Source organism: Carcharhinus amblyrhynchos, chromosome 3 (genome assembly GCF_965287045.1).
Source record: "Carcharhinus amblyrhynchos chromosome 3, sCarAmb.v2.hapA, whole genome shotgun sequence".
NCBI lineage: Eukaryota > Metazoa > Chordata > Chondrichthyes > Carcharhiniformes > Carcharhinidae > Carcharhinus > Carcharhinus amblyrhynchos.
This window is the reverse complement of record NC_137326.1, coordinates 67,611,231-67,631,309: the sequence shown is the minus strand read 5'-3', so window position 1 is coordinate 67,631,309 and position 20,079 is coordinate 67,611,231. Positions and strand designations below refer to the sequence as shown.

The 20,079-nt window shown below is 43.7% G+C and overlaps 1 protein-coding gene across 8 annotated transcripts in view; it reads right to left on the bottom strand.

Annotated features, from left to right (window-relative positions):
- Positions 1-281: 281 nt before the first annotated feature.
- cep63 (centrosomal protein 63) overlaps positions 282-20,079 on the bottom strand; it is a 120,243-nt gene continuing 100,445 nt past the window's right edge. For all 8 annotated transcript variants that reach the window (XM_080184978.1, XM_080184999.1, XM_080184964.1 and 5 more), the window contains one exon: positions 282-1,368. In XM_080184978.1, coding sequence (XP_080041104.1) covers positions 1,219-1,368 — 150 coding nt within the window. In that variant the 3' untranslated portion in view covers positions 282-1,218. The remainder of the gene's footprint in view (positions 1,369-20,079) is intronic.

Here is a 20,079-nt window from a genome sequence, read left to right as displayed (position 1 = left end):
CTCTCCCCTCCCCCTCCTTCCCCCCTTCCCCCTCCCCCTCCTTCCCCCCTTCCCCTCCCCCTCCTTCCCCCCTTCCCTTCCCCCTCCTTCCCCCCTTCCCCTCCTCCCCACTCTCCCCACCCATGCTTCCCCCCCCACCCCACCCTTTCCCCCCCCAACTCCTCCCACCTCCCTTTCCCCCCTATCCCCACCCTGCCCCACATGTTCACCCACCCTCTTTCCCTCCCCCAGGCATCACATCATTATACTTGAATGAACAAACTTGGTCCAGCATTTAATTACGTATAAAGTTTATTGATAAATCTTATGTACATAAATATGCCATTATAAATTAGCACTGGCATTTCCCTTTATGAAACAATTAACTGTCTTAATTAATCCTTTCAGTAAGATGCAGGGCATTTGAAATAATACCAGTGTGGTGTGGGATTCTGTTACTTATGCAGAACTGAAGAAGAATTAACAACCAAAGGATGAACTCATCAGTTTCATTCCTTCCACTGCACATTGAGTTCTTTTTAATAGACAATTTCAAACTTTTTTGCTAACTGGAATTTATGTTTAAAGCGGCATTAAAAGTATAAACAAATACCAAGATTTTAGACTTATATAACATACTGTCAGACATGTAATTTAAAACACGAAGCTTGTTGACTGGTCATTCTTGGGCCCCCAATGTTGTATCAAAATACAGCTATCAAGCAGGCAGCTGATTGTTTCCTCCTTTGTTATATTTTGGGGAGTTTATTGACCACCGTAACATCCTTAGAGCAGCACCAATGGGGGATGGTAGCTCATCTTCAAAAGGTTCATGAATGTTTGGTCACAAGTACTGATGTAACCATGCCCTGCTGCCTGACTATTACAATGTTAAATCCTCGGACTGTTCTAGGTACCTGAGTGGTTTCTTAGTGTCATCTCTGAAATCTCAGAGACTGGATTTTAGGGAAGAGTTGGCCATGAGTAGCACCAATTGCACATTGTGACATGCGCAGGCTAACATGATTCTAGACCAGTAACTTCAAGTACAGCACCACAGGTTATTAAGAAATCAGGGAAAGGTTAAGGATGGTCAATGCATACTCTGATGTATATGAGGTACAGTTCAAAATGTAAAAAATCACCGAAGCTGGACACATAATAGCTCCATTTTATTCAGTCTATCACTGAATAATATCCATTATCTGGACCTGTGAGCTGCTGTTGGATCACAGTGGATTATATGTATTTGTCAACAGTTCTTTCACTATCAGTTTTGAGTTCCTCAATATGCATGTCCAGGCGTTTTAAAAGTTGCTGCGATCTCTTATCCTCTTCCTCAAGATACCTGGCCGCAATTGATGTGTTTGCCGATGCAATTGTTGGGCTCTGAAATACATGAACCAACATGAATAACAGCAATAAAGTGAGGCCTACCTAGTTTGACTGAAAATGGTAAATTCACACTACTACAGTACAGGTGTGAGGTGCTTTTCACTGTTCTCAGACTATACCATGGGTGTTAGTTAATCTTGGATCCTTTCGAATTCTTTCTTTAGAAGGCTAGATGTATAATCGCACTGACCCATTTTTATTTTTCAGTGAGACTAAGCCACTTAATTGAGAGGAAACGTATTCTATTGGCTGACTCGTCAGGGCTCAGTACCGGGGAACATGGTAGAGATGTTTGACTGTTGGTCAGGCTTTATTCACAGCCAGATTGTTGACTCTGCTGTATCAGCAGGACAGGCCCTGCAATGCAGTTATGGGCTTTTTTTTAAAATCTAGTATTGCAGCCTGGAAACCAAAATGTGGGCTGGTGACACAATATAAAGGCAGTAATCAGGGCACACTGAGATCCACATTAATGTGTTACTTTGCAAAGGACTAGGCGAATACTTATCAATAGGGTGCTTTTATTGTGGTTTAAAGGACAGGTACTCAGGGGAACAATACTCAAATACAAGATATTCGTTCCCTTCAGAGACCCTGAATTTATTTATATTTTTAGGTCATTCTTTTTCATAGAACCATGGAACATAAGAAATAGGAGCAGGAGTAGGCCAACTAGCCCTTCGAGCCTGCCCCGCCATTCAATAAGATCATGGCTGATCTGTCGTGGCTCAGTTCCACATTCCCGCCCTCTCCCCATAACCCTTAATCCCCTCTCTCATCAAAAACCCATCAACCCGCGTCTTAAAAATATTTAGCGAGGCAGCCTCCACCACTTCAACGGGCAGAGAATTCCAGAGATTCACCATCCTTTGAGTGAAGAAGTTCCTCCTCAACTCTGTTCTAAACCGCCCCCCCCCTTTATCTTGAGGCTATGCCCCCTAGTCCTACTATCCTTTCTGAGCGGGAAGAGTCTCTCCACCTCTATCCTATCCATCCCATTCATCATCTTATACGTCTCAATGAGATCTCCCCTCATTCTTCTAAACTCTAACGAGTACAAGCCTAATCTATTCAGCCTCTCCTCATAGCTCAACCCCCTCAACTCCGGCATCAGCCTAGTAAACCTCCTCTGCACTCCCTCCAAGGCTAAAATATCCTTGCGTAAGTACGGCGCCCAAAACTGCACACAGTACTCCAGCTGCGGCCTCACCAATGCCCTATACAGCCGCAGCAAGACCTCCCTACTTTTATATTCAATCCCCCTCGCGATGAAGGCCAGCATCCCATTCGCCTTCCTGACCACCTGCTGCACCTGCAAGCTGGGTTTTTGCGACTCATGCACAAGGACCCCGAGGTCCCTCTGCACCGTCGCCCCTACAGTGCAAAAGGAGGCCATTTGGCCCATCAAGTCTGCACTGACTCTGCAAAAGACCATCCAACCCATCCCTGTAACCCTACACATGTACCCCGTTAAGCCCCCTAACCTATACATCCTTGAATACTAAGGGCCAATTTAGCATGGCCAATCCACCTATCCTGCACATCTTTGGATTGTGGGAGAAGCATCCGGTGGAAACCCATGCAGACTCCAACGACAGTCGCCCAAGGTTTTTCCTTTGAGGAACAGTTGCAAGTTGAACTAGGACTAGAGGGCACAGCCTCAAGATGGGGGGGGGGGGGGGGGGGGTGGTTTGCAGTTTAGAACGGAGTTGAGGAGGAACTTCTTCACTCAAAGGGTGGTGAATCTCTGGAATTCTCTGCCCGTTGAAGTGGTGGAGGCTGCCTCGCTAAATATATTTAAGACACGGGTAGATAGGTTTTTGGTAGGCAGGGAGATTAAGAGTTATGGGGAGAAGGTGGGAAGGTGGAACTGAGCCACTTCAGATCAGCCATGATCTTACTGAATGGCAGGGCAGGCTCGAAGGGCTAGATGGCCTACTCCTGCTCCTATTTCTTATGTTCTTATGTATTCATTGAGTCTCTCAACAACCTGCAGAGGAAAGCCTTTCACATAGGAACAGGAGTAAGCCATTCAGCCCGAGTTCAATACACTGAATGGACTGGGTACAAACATCTGCACGAGGGGCCTAAGCCAAATACACCACTCTCAGCAACATTTTTAAACAATTTCAGTCACCCATTTATGGTTTTTACACATACAGGCTGGAAAATTGAACAGTCTGAAAATGGGTATGGCTAGCGTAATGCGTGATTTACCCACATATATTGCTTCTGACATGAGTTTGTGCATGAAGGATATTGAAATATGGCAAAACAGTACATGGAGCATGGTCCAAAGTTGTGAGAGCTTGCTGCACATGAATTGGTGTTGCATTTCGCACATTATAATAGTGACCACGCTTCAAAAGAACCTTACTAGTAAAGCATTTTAGCACATCCTATGATGGTGACATATGCGATAGAAATGCAAAGCTTTCTTTTCTTTATCAATCATGGCTGATATTGTACATTTGTAGCTTCATTGTACCCTCCCACACTGAACACTGTCACAAGCCTCAGATTAACATCTCATAACCTGCACATATACCAACAATGCAACCATCACAATCATCACCCAAATACATTGCAACACATTTACCAACATGGTTCTTTCTCCATTTTGGACAATAGGAGCATAAACTGGAAGGAGCTGCACCAAACCAAAGAGAGGCAGGCATATTCTAACTCAGATGGAGAAGATCAAAACATAGGAACTAGGAAGCAGGTCATTTAGCCCTTTGAGCCTGCCCTGTCATCATGATCATGGCTGATCATCCAGTGCATTAACCTGATTCTGCTTTCCCCCCATATCCTTTAATCCCCTCAGCCACAAGAGCTATATTTAACTCCTTGATAAAATCCCATCCGGTATGTTTTCAAGTAGTGGGGAGGGAAATTTGAGCAAGAGGGTCCCGATCTGCCAGCATAATTAGCCTTAAATATTTAAATATTAATAACCTAATTTTAATCTTATTTGTGAGGCTGGGGCATCATAGTCTGGGTTCACTTAGCTTTCTAATCTCACTATGAAGGTCCTCACCAGCGAGAATCATAGAAGAAATTCAGTTCTGAGGCATTCAAGTCAGGTGAGCCTGACCTATACATAACTTATCTCTCTGTCAAAACAGGTGAGAAAACCTCCTGCTTTCTCACCTGTTCAGCACTTTGAACTTTTCTCAGAAAATTCTGCCCATAATGCTTGCCTTTGAATGCTTTCTGTGGTATAGAATTCCACAAGCTTACCACTCTGGATGAAGAAATTTCTCCTCCTCTAAGTCCCAAATGGTTTATCCCATATCCTCAGACTGTGATCCCTCGTTCTAGATTCCCCAGCCAGGGAAAACATTCTCCCAACATCTAGTCTGTGTAGCTCTCCTTTCATTCTTCCAAACTCTGGCTTGACTGGGTCTATATTCAGTAATCACCCATCATAGGACAGCCCTGCCAACGCCAGTATCAGTTTGGTGAACCTTCGCTGCACTCCCTCTATATAAATCTTTTCTTAGGTATAAAGACCTAAACTGCATGCAATACTCTAGGTGTGGTTTCTCAACGCCCTGTATAACTGCAGTAAGACAGCCTACTTCTGAACTCAAATCCTCTTGCAATGAAGGCAATTTGCCTTCCTAATTGCTTGCTGTGCTTGCCTCTCCACTTTCACTGACTGGTGGACATGGTGTGAATGGAGAACGAATGGCTGCAACAATGATTTAACAACAATAATGGCAATAACGGCTTTAAAGTGGCTATTCTGGCTGAGAGCTAAGCATGCTGGGAATTTTGGTCAATATAAGTTAAAACCAGATGCAAGTTGTAAAGAGGCTCTGGCCTGGGAACTGTGATCTGAAGCTTCCCAAATAAGGGAAATTGTTTACGTTAACTGAGATAACATGACTCTGATTTTTATGGGACATATCAATTGAACTAAGCATCATGTCGTTGTTCAAAAGTAATTTCATTGGATGATTGAGCCACGTGATCAGTTTCTGGTAGCACAGTTGGCTAGATGACAAACAATCTTCCGGAAGCAAGAGGAGAATTGTGGATAAAAGCCACTGCAGTCCTTTGGCAATGATAACTCAAAGAGACCAACCATCGCAAGAACAAGACTTGTACCCTGAAGGATGCATCAGAGAAGAAGATAGATTCTACATCAAGGATATTTCTTGGCCAAGATTTTCCTAACTCAGTAGTATCTATTTTCAGTTAAATAGTTAAAATTAATGTCCGGTTGAAGTTGATGTCCAGTTGAAGTTAAAGTTCAGTAAAGAGTTAATGACTTGCAACTGTTTACATTTGAATTGGTACTAGAAGTGTTAAAGAAATAATTGAACTGTTGTCCTTGTTTGTCTCATTAAACTGGAATGCTTGGCAGGTGTTTAAACATAATAAAGGATACCCAGATCCCTTTGAATATTCACATTTCCCAATATGTCACTATTTAAATACTCTTCCTTTCTGTTTTTCCCCTCACAAAAGTGTACAGCTTCATATTAAGTCGCATTGTACTGCCTCTTCCATATGTTTGCCCACTCACTCAACTTATCTAAATCACCCTGAAAGTTTCCTTGCATCCTCCTTGCAAATCACAGTTCCGCCCAGTTTTGTGCCGTCAACAAACTTAGAAATGTTACATTTGGTTCCCTCATTCAGGTCACATAAATATTGTGAACAGCTGGGGCCCAATGCCTGATCCCTGCAGTACTCCACCAGTCACTGACTACCACTTGGAAAAAGACCCATTTATTCCCACACTCTGTTTACAGTTTGTCAATCAATTCTTTATCCATGCTCAATCCCATGTGCTTGAGACCTTATCAAAAGCCTTTAGAAAATCCAAATACTTCACATCCAGTGGTTCTCCCATATCTATTCTATTAGTTTCATCCTAAAAAAAACTCTAGTAGATTTGTTAAGTATGATTTTCCTTTCATAAACCTATGCTGGCTTTGTTAAATCCTGTTAATACTTTCCAAATGTTGTGCTAAGTTAGTGGCTGCATGATTCAAGCGGAACTCACCAATGCTGAGGCCAGCATGTGAGCTGAAACAATGGATGACAACATTCTGATACATAATCTCTTTCCCCAGTGGTTTCACCCAGCAATAGCCAAATAATTTGCCTTCTACCATCTAACATCTTCCCCACAAAGTCACCAACTATGCTGGCACCATTAGGATGGCACTGAGTAGCAGCACTAGGGTTCATAAAGCTATAAGAAACAAGATACTAATGTAATGCATACTGATGTTGAGTTAATGCTTATCTGCAATATGGCATGCTTTTATTTGTAAGCTTGGTTTGAAAAACTTATTTTTTTCAGCTTTTGTTTTTGTACTGAGGCCAAGTGGATGCTGTGATATGGGATATAGTAAGGTGTGGGACTGTTGGGGAGTTGGAACTAGAATCACAGTCAGATGAGTTGATCACAGACAGCCCAGCCAGAAGGAGTTGTATATTGGTTGCCTCTTCTCTTTGTCCTCCCCCTACAGATGGGCGCAAGGGTTGCTCCCTTGCAAGGTTATGCAAACATGCAGAAGACCACAATGAATTTTGGAACATCCTCAGTGATGCACTGCAAGTGCTGCTCCAGAGAGGTCTGAGCAGTAGAAGTATAGTTTAAACATCCCAAAGATCTGCTCAACCACATGTAGTGTGGTAGCATTGCTTCATACAATATATTCCATACATTCCATACCATAATGGGGAGAGTTACAGAACAAAGAGATCTAGGAGCACATGTTCATAGCTCCTTGAAAGTGAAGTCACAGGTAGACAGAGTGCTGAAGAAGGCATTCATCACCATGCTTGGATTCATTAGTCACAGCATTGAATACACAAGTTGGGATGACATGTTGAAGTTGTACAAGACATTGGTAAGGCCACACTTGGAATACTATGTACAGTTCTGGTCACCCAATTATAGAAAGGATATTATTAAACTAGAAACAGCGCAGAAAAGATTTACTAGGATGCTACCAGGACTTGATGGTTTGAGTTATAAGGAGAGGCTGGATTGACTGGGGACGGTTTTTCCTCTGGAGCGTAGAAGACTGAGGGGTGAACTTATAGAAGTCTATAAAATAATGAGCAATATAGATCAGCTAGTCAATATCTTTTCCCAAAAGTAGGAATCTAAAACTAGAGGGCATAGGTTTAAAGTGAGAGAAGAGAGATACACAAGTGTCCAGAGGGGCATTTTTTCACACAGAGGGTGGTGTCTAGAACAAGTTGCCAGAAGTAATAGTAGAGACGGGTACAGTTTTGTCTTTTAAAAAGCATTTAGACAGTTACATGAGTAAGATGGGTATAGAGGGATATGGGCCAATTGCGGGCAATCGGAACTAGCTTCAGGGTTTTTAAAAAAAGGTGGCATTTACAAGTTGGGTTGAAGGGCCTGTTTCCATGCTGCAAACCTCCGTATATATTATGCATTCATGTGCTAGGCATTCAGCTAATGGTCTTGTGGCCCAGCAGGCTCCGGTTTGTCCTGATAGTTCAAATGTAGATAGGACAGTGGACTGCTGCAGACTGTTGTCAGGATAGTAAAACCTGATTTGCATGATTCTCTGCTTATGGTTTCACACCAGATGTAAGTTTTGGGATTGGAATCTAAATTGAAAGGCACATGCAAAGCACTGGGTATGCAGTCAATGGCACCATGCACCATGGAGAATCCTGCAACCTTCATAAAACCCTGCATTCACTCTTGCTGCTTCTCTCTGCAAGGGAGAATGAAATGTTTCAGAGACCTCCCTAATGTAACAGTAAGCAGTAAACCAGAAATATTGCAAATTTCACCTTCTCCAGCCTGGAAGCATCAGACACACAAAAATTAATCACAATGGTCATCTTCACACTTATAATGCCAAGTAAATAGGCACTCGAGCATACTTTCAAGGCCACTATGGATCAATTCTAGTCTCTCTTTGAATGGTGAGATATAGACACTCTGAAAAAGATTGAGAGGCAAATCCATCTTACTACCCAACTTAAAAACTCTTAATACTCGCAAGGTTCAGGTTTGGATGGCATAGTGGTTAGCATTGTTGTCTCACAGCGCCAGGGATCTGGGTTCAATTCTGATCTTGGGTGATGTATGGAGTTTGCATGCTCTCCTCCAGGTGGGCTCCGGTTTATCCCATAGTCCTAAGATGTACGGGTTAGGTTGACTGACCATGCTCAATTGCCCCTTAGTGTTAGGGAGATTAGCAGGGGTTAGGGCCTGTGTGGGATTGTTGTCAGTGCAGACCTGAACAGCTGAATTGCCTCTTTCTGCATACTAGGGATTCTATGATATTATGTCCTGGCCCTTTTCATTCTGGAAAAGCATAGGTTCTGCGGAACATAAGGAATTTAAAGATTTAAAATTATATTTAAGGGCAGTGTACATGTGGGCAGGATTTGATTTTGATAAATTAGCAATATGAAGAAATATGTACAGATTAAGTAAGCATAAGGATCATTGCTTTTCTTTTCAGTCATTGACTTATTAGCATAAGGAGAGGGAAGCGGTGAAGTACTGGTATTGTCACTGGACTAAAATCCAGAGACCCAGGGTAGTGTTCTGGGGACCCAACTAAAGCAGGGGTACTTAGCACGTGCTCATACACTAAGCTGAGCAGAATTCTACAATCTTATATCAAACAGATGTCAATGTTTGTCTTATATTTAAATTAGTTACAGATAGATGCAAAAAGATTCAGTTGGCTCTCTGGGCAACTTTCCTTACTTGGCTTGCCTTACGTTAATACTACAAATAGAGATGATGTAAGATTCCCTTCTTCAGAGTATCCAACACTGAATTTGCATTTATATTCTGAAATCTCATTACAGTGGATATAGTTAGTTATTCTCTACGGCCATTTTCCCCCTCTCCCTCAAATCTGTCACCATCACCTACTCCTCAAGTAAAAACAATCTCATTCCTTGAAAAATACAGACCTATCTCCATCCTTCTTTTCCTCTCCAAGTTCTTGAAAGTCTGCCCTCTCCCAAATCCATGCCTGTCTTTATTACGAATCCATGTTAGAACTCTTCCAAACAGGTTTCTACCATATCACACTACTGAAACACTATCAAAGTCACAAATAATATCCAATAGGGCTGTGACACGTGAACTCTATCTCCTCTTTCCTGCTGACCTGCCTGTAGTCTGACACAGCTGATCAAAGAACAAAATCAGCCCGGGAAACAGGCCCTTCGGCCCGACGAGCCCGCACTGCCATCTCAACACCACCAGTCCCCCTACTCCACCCACGACCCCTGTCTAATGTTTTATGGCCATCCAGATTGAGGGAATCTGATTTAGGGACAATTTATTCCTGCCAATCAGCCTAACAGCGTGTCTTTGGGGTGTGGGAGGAAACCGGAGCACCCGGAGAAAACCCACGCAAGCACGGGGAGAATGTGCAAACTCCCACAGACACCGGCCCAAATCCATGTGTCTGCACAGCAATCAGCGATAGTCACTGAGCTGTCGTCTTGCCCAGTATCTGGTCCAGTTTAGACACATTAACGACATGAAGCACTAGGCCAATCTCGAACAACCAAGAGCAGCCCCAGTACGACCCATCGCGTGTATGCCCCTCGTTGGACACGAGGCGGACCGACTTAAAACCTGTGAATGAGAAGAGAAAAAACATTATTATCATACCATATCCATTTACATTACCAAGGGCACCCCAATGCTAATGACCCTTATTTAAAACAATCTCCTATATCCACCCATCTCCAACCCAGTCATGTGCCTGTCTAAGTTACTCTTAAATGACTCTAGCGTGTTTGCTTCCACCTTACTTGGCAGAGCATTCCAAACCCCCACTACCCTCTGTGTGAAAAACCTCCCTCTAATATCTGTGTTGTACCTCTCCCTCCTCACCTTAAGTCCATGGCCCCTTGTCCTACGTGTCTCTATCATAGGAAATAGCTTACCTCTGTTTACTCTATCTATACCCTTCATAATCTTATATACCTCTATTAGATCACCCCTCAGTCGGTGTCTTTCAAGGGAAAAGAGCCCCAATTTCTTCAATCTTTCCTCATACCCCAGTCCTTCCATACCAGGCAACATCCTGGTAAACCTCCTCTGCACTCTCTCCAGTCTCCACGTCCTTCCGGTAGTAAGGCGACCAGAACTGGACGCAGTACTCTAAATGCGGCCTAACCAACGTTCTGTACAAGTATAACGTTAGACTCCAGCTCTTATATTCTATACCCCTTCCTATAAAGGCTTTCTTCACCACGCTCTCCACTTGCACTGCCACCTTCAAAGACTTGTGCACTTGCACCCCCAGGTCTCGCTGCGATTCTACACTCCTTATGGGCTTACTCTTTACCACATAACTCCCCCCTCCATTATTCCGGCCAAAATGCATCACGTCACGTTTACCCGGATTAAACTCCATTTGCCATGTATCTGCCCAATCAACCTGCCTATCAATATCCCGCTGTATTGCCAGACACTGCTCCTCACTGCCCGCCAATCCAGCCATCTTGGTGTCATCAGCAAATTTGCTGATCACACCACCTACTCCCTCTTCCAAATCATTTATATACACTACAAAGAGAAGAGGTCCCAGTACTGAGCCCTGCGGCACACCACTAGTGACAGACCTCCAGCTAGAAAAAGACCCCTCCACTACTACTCTCTGACTCCTCTTTGCAAGCCAGTTCTCTACCCATCTAGATACCTGACCACATATCCCATGAGCTTTAATCTTCTGTACCAACCTACCATGAGGGACTTTGTCAAACGCCTTACTGAAATCCATATAGACGACATCAACGGCTCGTCCTTCGTCGAACGTTTTTGTCACCTCCCCAAAGAATTCTATCAGATTCATAAGGCAAGACTTCCCCTTGACAAAGCCATGCTGCATATCCTTAATCAGATCGCAACGCTCTAAGTGCGCATACATCCTATCCCTAAGGATCCTCTCCATCAACTTACCTACCACTGACGTTAAGCTCACCGGCCTATAGTTACCTGGGCTATCCCTCCTACCCTTTTTAAACAACGGTACTACGTTCACTATCTTCCAGTCCTCTGGGACCTCACCTGTGTCCAAAGAAGAGACAAAAATTTGCATCAGAGGCCCAGCAATCTCATCCCTCGCCTCTCTAAGCAGCCTAGGATAAATGCAATCAGGCCCCGGAGATTTATCGGTTTTAATGCCATCTAAAAGCCCTAACACTTCTTCCAACATAATCGATAGATCTTTCAATTGGTCTACCGCTCCCTCAATGACCGTACCAGACATCAAGCTCCTCTCCTTCGTGAATACCGACGCAAAATATTCATTCAGGATCTCCCCCATTCCCCATTCCCTCTGCCTCTAAGCACAATTCCCCATGTCTGTCCCTGAGAGGACCGATTTTACCCTAGCCACCCTTTTGTTCTTAAGATAGGAGTAAAATGCCTTTGGATTCTCCTTAACCCTACCTGCCAAAGCCATCTCATGCCCCCTCTTTGCTCTCCTAACTCCCCGCTTGAGATCCCTCCTACTCTCTCTGTATTCCTCCAACGCTCTCTCCGTTCCCAGCTGCTTAGACCTGACATACGCTTCTCGTTTCTTTCTAACCAGGTCTTCTATATCTCTAGTAATCCACGGTTCCCTAATCCTACCTTTCCCATCCTTTCTCCTAACCGGCACATGCCTTTCCTGCACTCTTTGCAGTTTTCCCTTGAAAGATTCCCACATGCCTAACATGGTCTTGCCTTCCAACAGCCTATCCCAGTCTGTATCCCTAAGCTCCTGCCTAATCCGGCTGTATCTAGCCTTCCCCCGATTTAGTACCCTCCCCTTAGGACAGCTCTCGTCTTTTTCCATTCGTATCCTAAAGTAGATGGAGTTGTGGTCACTATTAGCCACATGTTCACCTACCGCAACCTCAACCACCTGACCCAGCTCATTTCCCAGAACTAAATCCAGTATCGCCCCCTCTCTAGTCGGGCTATCTACATACTGTTGCAAGGATCTTTCCAATACACATCTTACGAATTCCTCCCCATCTGACCCCCCAGCTCTAGGCACCTTCCAATCCACCCCAGGGAGATTAAAATCTCCCACTACAACAACCCTGTTCTTCCTACACTTATCCAAAACGTCCCTACATATACCCTCTTCCACTGCCCGCGGGCTATCGGGCGGCCTATAGTACACTCCTAGCATAGTAATGGCCCCCTTCCTATTCCTCAACTCCACCCACAAAGACTCAATTCCCAACCCCTCCATGTTATCCTCCCTCTGCACCGCTGTGATCTGCTCCCTAACTAAGAGCGCCACTCCCCCTCCTCTTTTCAACCCTCCCCTATCACACCTAAAACACTTACACCCTGGAATATTTAGCTGCCAGTCCTGCCCCTCCTTTAACCACGTCTCTGTCACTGCCACCACATCTAAATTCCTTGCTAACATCAAGGCCCTGAGTTCATCTGACTTTCCTGTCACACTCCTCGCATTAAAACAGATGCACCTAAGACCCTCAGGCCCTCTCGGACCCTCCTTCTCCTGGGGGATTTCCCTATCAACTAGACTTACCCTGACCTCCAACTCACTCCCAGTGCCTGAGCTGTCTCTCACCTCCCCACCCCCTCTCCATACTAGTTTAAACCCTGCCTAAACACTCCAGCCAGCCTCCCAGCTAAAATATGTGTCCCCTAATTGTTCCCTATCCCTCTTATACAAGTGCCCTAAGACTTCCCAATGGTCAACAAAACTAAAACCCTCTGTCCTGCACCAATCCCTCAGCCACGCATTCAGCTGCAGGATCTCATTATTCTTATCCCTGCTATTGCTGGGCACTGGCAGCAGTGATGATGTGGGTATGCCGGCGTTGGACTGGCGTAAACACAGTAAAAAGTCTGACAACACCAGGTTTTAGTCCAACCTAACTCCCCGCTTGAGATCCCTCCTACTCTCTCTGTATTCCTCCAACGCTCTCTCCGTTCCCAGCTGCTTAGACCTGACATACGCTTCTCGTTTCTTTCTAACCAGGTCTTCTATATCTCTAGTAATCCACGGTTCCCTAATCCTACCTTTCCCATCCTTTCTCCTAACCGGCACATGCCTTTCCTGCACTCTTTGCAGTTTTCCCTTGAAAGATTCCCACATGCCTAACATGGTCTTGCCTTCCAACAGCCTATCCCAGTCTGTATCCCTAAGCTCCTGCCTAATCCGGCTGTATCTAGCCTTCCCCCGATTTAGCACCCTCCCCTTAGGACAGCTCTCGTCTTTTTCCATTCGTATCCTAAAGTAGATGGAGTTGTGGTCACTATTAGCCACATATAAATAGGTTGGACTAAAACCTGGTACTGGCAGCAGCCCAGAGATCGCCATCCTGGAGGCCCTACACTTCAGCCTGGCTCCCAATTCCCTGAACTGCGTACGTATTTCCCCCCTGCTCTTCCTTCCTATGTCCTTCTCTCCTACAGGTATAATTACATCTGCCTGGGTCCCTTGGCCCTTCAAGATTCCCTCTACCCGCTCTGACACATCCTGTACCCCTGCTCCAGGGAGGCAGACCATCATCCTGGAGTCCCGCTTTTGCCCACAGAACCGCCTATCAATTCCTCTAACCTTCCCGTCCCCCACCACTACCTCACATTCAGCCTCCTTCCTTCCCTCTGAGGCATTCTGCTCTTCCCCTCGTGCCCTTTCCACCTCAGTTGGCACCTTACCCCTGCTATCTTGAGAGACTACCCCTGGGGTAGCCTTTGGAACATTACTCCTCTTCTTTTTCCCCTTCCTAACTGTAACCCACCCATCCCCCCTCCTTGGCTCTGGGATCCTCTCTTGAATCTGGTTCCTATTCATTAGTGCCTCATTTTCCCTAATTAAAAATAAATCCTCCCACCTCAGCTCCAGTTGTCTAACCCGGGCCCTCAAACGCTGCAACTCCCGACATTTGGTGCAGATGTGGACTCTCCAGAGATGCTGTGTCTCCAGGGACTCCCACATATTGCACCTTACACAGCTGACACGCCTCCCCATGGACCCTGCCATTTATTTGGCTACCCTTAGACCTATGGACACTTAGAAAAATTTGACCAGTAACTCACCTTGCCTAAGCCTGCCTCGCCTAAGCCCTGTGAGCCAAAGCCCTTGCAGTACTCACTCAGCACCCGCCTCACTCCACTGGCCGCACTCGACGCTGCCCGCTGTCTACTGTGGCCTTGTTTTTACACTCCCTCACTCCCTTCCCAACAGCCCTTGCGCCTAGGACCCACTACGGAAAGCACAAAAGGAAAAAAACCCACGACCCAGCAATGCAATTTAAAAAAAAGCACAGTACACTCACAGTTTACAGTCACCAGCCACCAGTACACTGCTCCGGAGAACAATGGATCACATCACCCTACTTCAATGCGTCTCTATCTGAATGGGATTGTACTTGACTAGTTCAATTTTTTTCTATCTTTAGGTTGATTTGATTTATTTTTGTCACATGTATTGGTATACAGTGAAAAGTATTGTTTCTTGCATGCTACAGACAAAGCATACCGTTCATAGAGAAGGAAAGGAGAGAATGCAGAATGTAGTGTTACAGTCATGATTAGGGTGTAGAGAAAGATCAACTTAATGCGAGATAGGTCCATTCAAAATTCTGATGTCAACAGGGAAGAAGCTGTTCTTGAGTACATTGGTATGTGTCCTCAGACTTTTGTACTTTTTTTCCCAATGGAAGGCGGTGGAAGAGAGAATGCCCAGTGTGCGCGGGGTCCTTAATTATGCTGGCTGCTTTTCCGAGACAGTGGGAAGTGCAGATTGGGTCAATGGGTGGGAGGCTGTTTTGAATGATGGACCGAGCTTCGTTCAAGACCCTTTGTAGTTTCTTGCGGTCTTGGATAGAGCAGGAGCTATACCAAGCTGTGATACAGCCAGAAAGAATACTTTCCACGGTGCACCTGTAAAGTTGGTGAGAGTCGTAGTGGACATTAGAAGACTAGCTGGATAAATAAGTGGGGTTATAGGAATAGGGCCTGGTGGGATTGTGGCCGGTGCAGACTCTATGGATCACACGGCCTCTTTTCACACTGTCGGGATTTTATGACGCTATCTAGTTACTGCCAGAGAATCAAATGCAATGGCTTCCCTTCCTGCTTCCATAGTTATTTCTTGGTGATGCCCTAGGATCTATGCTTGGTCCCTTCTTATTTCTGAGTTACATTTTGCTCCTTGGTAACATAATCTGCACACGTTTTTTCAGTTTCCACATGCACACTGACAAGGCACAGCTCTTTCTCACCAGTACTACTTTCGACTCCTCCAAAACCTCTTAGTTATCACACAGCTTGTCCGACATCCAACGAGTACTGGATGAACAGATATCTCCATTTAAGTATTGAACAGTTGATTTTTTCAGCACCTGTCGCAAACTCTTCTTTAGTCACTGACTCCATCCCTCTCCCTGGCTACAGGCCAAGGCTCCTTGAACCAGACAGACAAGATACAATGTAGGAAGAGTAAGCCGCTTGGCCCCTCAAGTCTGCTCCACCATTCAATAAGATCATAGCTAGTCTGATTGCGGTCTCAACTCCACATTCCACTTACCCCTCCTGATAACCTTTGACTCTCTTGCGGGTTAAGAGTCTATCTACATCTGCCTGAAAAATATTTGTTGACACTGCTTTTACCACTGCTAGGGGAAAAGATTTCCAAAGATACGTGACTCTTAGAAAATATTTCTCTTCATCTCAATTTTAAGACGAGATTCTCTATTTTTCAACTGTGTCCCTAGTTCTAGTCTCTCTCACAAGGGGAAACATCCTTTCAGTATCCACCCCAAGGATGTTACATGTTTAATAAAATCACCTTTCAATCTTCGAAACTCCAACAGGTACAGCCCAGCCTGAAAAACCTTTCCTCATAAGATAACCTCCTGATCTCTGATATCAGTCAAACCTTGATTAAGACTGAAAGGAAAACAGATGTTCTCATCATCATTAAGATTGCCGGAGTCCAACTCTGTAACATCGCAGAATTCTCTCCCTATTCTAGCTCATCTGCCATCAAAACTCTCATCCATGCCTTTGGTACCTCTTTGTTAGAGAGGTTCAGAAAACCCTGGGACTTTAAAAATTACTAAGATTACTAAACAAGGGAAATGAACTTGGAATAAGGACCACAATGTGCCTTCCACTGATTTTATACTACTTGCGTGGACACTCATATAACTACTGCTATGGAAATTAAACATTTTAAACTTAAACAAGTGTTTTTGAAAGTATTGTGCACCTTGGTCAAAATGCAAATGATCCTGGTGCTTAATGGGAAGAGCAAACCAGACAGGACACTTTCTTTGGGAACAATAAGCTACAGAACAGTCATTTCATCAGAAAAGTCTAGGAGAGTTCAAATTCTCACTCTAAAAATGAATAGAAGTGTTCACAGAGTCTATAAAGTATGGTGAGAAATCGTTGAACCTTACAGGTTTACATAGATAAGATTGCTTAGTAACAATGCGTAGGAACTTCTGGGTCCTAAAGACTAATGAATTCTTAATTCTGCTCGAAGATAGGATGTAATTGGCCAAGGTAAATAATACGTATCAATACGATGGGGGCATCCAGTTAGGATGACAGGGTAGGCAGGAGAAATTAATTTTCAAAAATGTACAACTGTTTTGCCATTGCGTTATAAACTTCAGAAAGGAGTTGGCATGTCTGGCTGCCTTCTTCCTAGTACATGTTGGTCAATAAAAAAAAATCTTCAACCAGCATACCGTCTGTTGTGAGTCTTTGTATTTAGCTGGGTTCAGCTCAATACTTAACATCAGAGAGGAAACTTCAGTCCTAGACTTTACAATCCTAATCATAGAATCATAGAAACCCTACAGTGCAGAAAGAGGCCATCTGGCCCATCGAGTCTGTGCTGACCACAATCCCACCCAGGCCCTATCCCCACATTACCCGCTAATCCCTCTAACCTACGCATCTCAGGACACTAAGGGCAATTTTAGCATGGCCAATCAACCTAACCCACACATCTTTGGACTGTGGGGAGGAACCGGAGGAAACCCATGCAGACATGAGCAGAATGTGCAAACTCCACACAGACAGTGACTGAAGCCGGGAATCAAACCCAGGTCGCTGGAGCTGTGAAGCAGCAGAGCTAACCACTGTGCTACTGTGCCGCCCCATCCTTGGTCAGACTTCCATGCTCTACTCTTTGCTATGCCCTAACTTGCACCCAGATCCATTCACCCAGCGCCCCAACTTGCCTCTGCTCTCATCTAAAAATTCCTCAATTTTAAAATTCCTATTGTTATAAAGGAGAAATTAATGCCTTCTCTGAGAACTAACAATTAACCACTCAAAGAGGAGAACCCCACCTTATAATTTGTTAAAAGTGTGAGAGAAGTGGTAATATCTGCGCTTCAGCAACTTTTAGTGGTTAAATCAAAATAACTACCTGAGACTCTCTGTAAAATCAACAGGTAACACTTTATTTATCTAACTAATAGTGAATGGGTTAACAAAACTATTAACAAACTGAATAAAACATTATCCTAATGGAATGCTGCTTAGATAAATACAATTCCCACTTAACAAAAAAATAGAATTGTTAGTCACTCTCTAAATTATAACCAGGTTGGTCATCTTCAAGAATCTTCTTTCTTCTGTTCGTAACCTTGGTCTTTTTTACCATCTTCACTATTGAGATGAGGCTTTCTTTTAAGATGTAAATAAGCTGTGGCAGAGAGCTGTTGCTGGCTGTCTTTCTCTCTCTCTTTCTCTCTAAAGCTGTGAGCTATGACAGGTGCTCTTCTCCAGTTTGTGCCACTGTTTCCCAATCTCTTATACCCCTGATGGTGTAACAACATCCCCATAAAAGGATTGGCTCTCAGATTACCAAAACATCAAATTCAAATCTAGTAGGCTGCTGTTATCCAAATGTCTAATTTAAATTGACTGGACAAAATTCAAAAACAGCCCGTTCTCTTGGCAACACTACTGCTTGGCCTTTGATACAATGTTTCAGTCTAAGTTCTCTATGTGTACCTGCATTTTTTTTAAAGCTCTTAAGTACAGAAAAAGCATCAGCTTTTAAAGGGACTATGCAATAATTTTCAGCTTTTACAATTGTTTTACAAATTGTAAATTGCATTTTACAATTGTTTTATAAATTTACAAACACCAACATCTCAACATTGTCAATAGCCTTGTTCTCTTCCTATGTCTGTAATCTCATCTAGGACCCTTCAAAATTTCTCTAGTCCTTTAATTACAGCCTCCTGAGCATCCATGATTTTAATCATTTCACCATTAATGGCGGTGCCTTCAGCTGTCTAGTTCTAAGCTCTAGAATTTCCTCCCTAAAATGTGCAGGTTAGATGGATTGGCCATGCTAAATTGTCCCTTAGTGTCCCAAGACGTGTAGGATAGGGGATCAGACATGGAAAATATGTGGGGTTCAGGGATAGGGCCTGGGTAAGCTGTTCTGTCAGAGTCACAGACTTAATGGGCTGAATGGCCTATTCTACACTTTGGGGATTCTATGATTCTCTGTCATTCTCCTCCTTTAAAGGGCTCCTAAAACCTACCTCTCTGAACAAGCTTGATCATTTCTCTAATATCTGACATGGCCTTGTGACTTTTTATTAAGTTGAAGATGCTATATAAATACAAGTTGTTGTTGTGCTGAATGTTCTAGAAAAGATTGTATGCACAAACCCCATCATCTGATGTCCATACCCCTAATCTAAAGATAAATAGCATTTTGGAATGGAGTACACAAGTAATTTGAGACATGATACATGATCAGTGTAACATTGACATTAATTTGAGACCCTAGGTCTTGTTTCATCCAACAATTCCTATGGCTCTAGTTGATATTTATAGAGTGATTGACATTAGGATTAAGTAAATGTAGATAAGTGACATTTTGTAGTAGCTTTGGCAATGGTTTTAGTCACATTGAGACTGTGAGATAGTTCAGGTGCATTTGGCTTTAGAAGAAAATGTGAGATTACCTTAAAACAATGAAGTATATCTCTTGATTCAAGTAAGAAGAAGCAAAATGAACCATTTGGGGATACTGAAAGTAGATGAGGAAGGTTTGTACTACTTTATTTTAAGGGTGATTTTTAAAAATTAAAACAATAGTCATTGAACTATACAAACTTACAAATTAGGAGAAGTAGGCTATTCAGCCCTTTGAGCCTGCTCTGTTATTTAATAAGATCATGACTGATGTTTATGTTTCAAGTACTCATATCCTGTGATTCCCTTGTTCAACAAGAATTATCTATCTCTGCCTTAAAAATGATCACGGACCCGTCTCCACCGCCTTCTGAGACAGAAGTCTGCACAACCCTCTAAGGGCTTCTCCTCAGCTCTATCCTAAAAGGGCTAATTTTAAAATAGTGCCTCCTATTGCTGGGCTCACACACAAGAGGGAACATCCTTTTCCACATCCACCTTGTCGAGACTGTTCAGGATTTTATAAACTTCAGTCAAGTTGCCCCTCACTCATACAGTACATAAGAAGGCCATTCTGCCAATTGTGTCTATGTTAGCTCTTCAAAAGAAGCTGTCCAATTAGTTTCACTCCTCTGTTCTTTATCCATACCCCTGCAACTTTTCCCCATTTTTAAGTGGAGATTCAAATGCCCTTTTGAAAGTTATTATTCCCAGCAGTGCATCCTATAAACATTCCACTCCCCAGAAAATGTATAACAGTTGGAAGCTTTTTGCCAGGG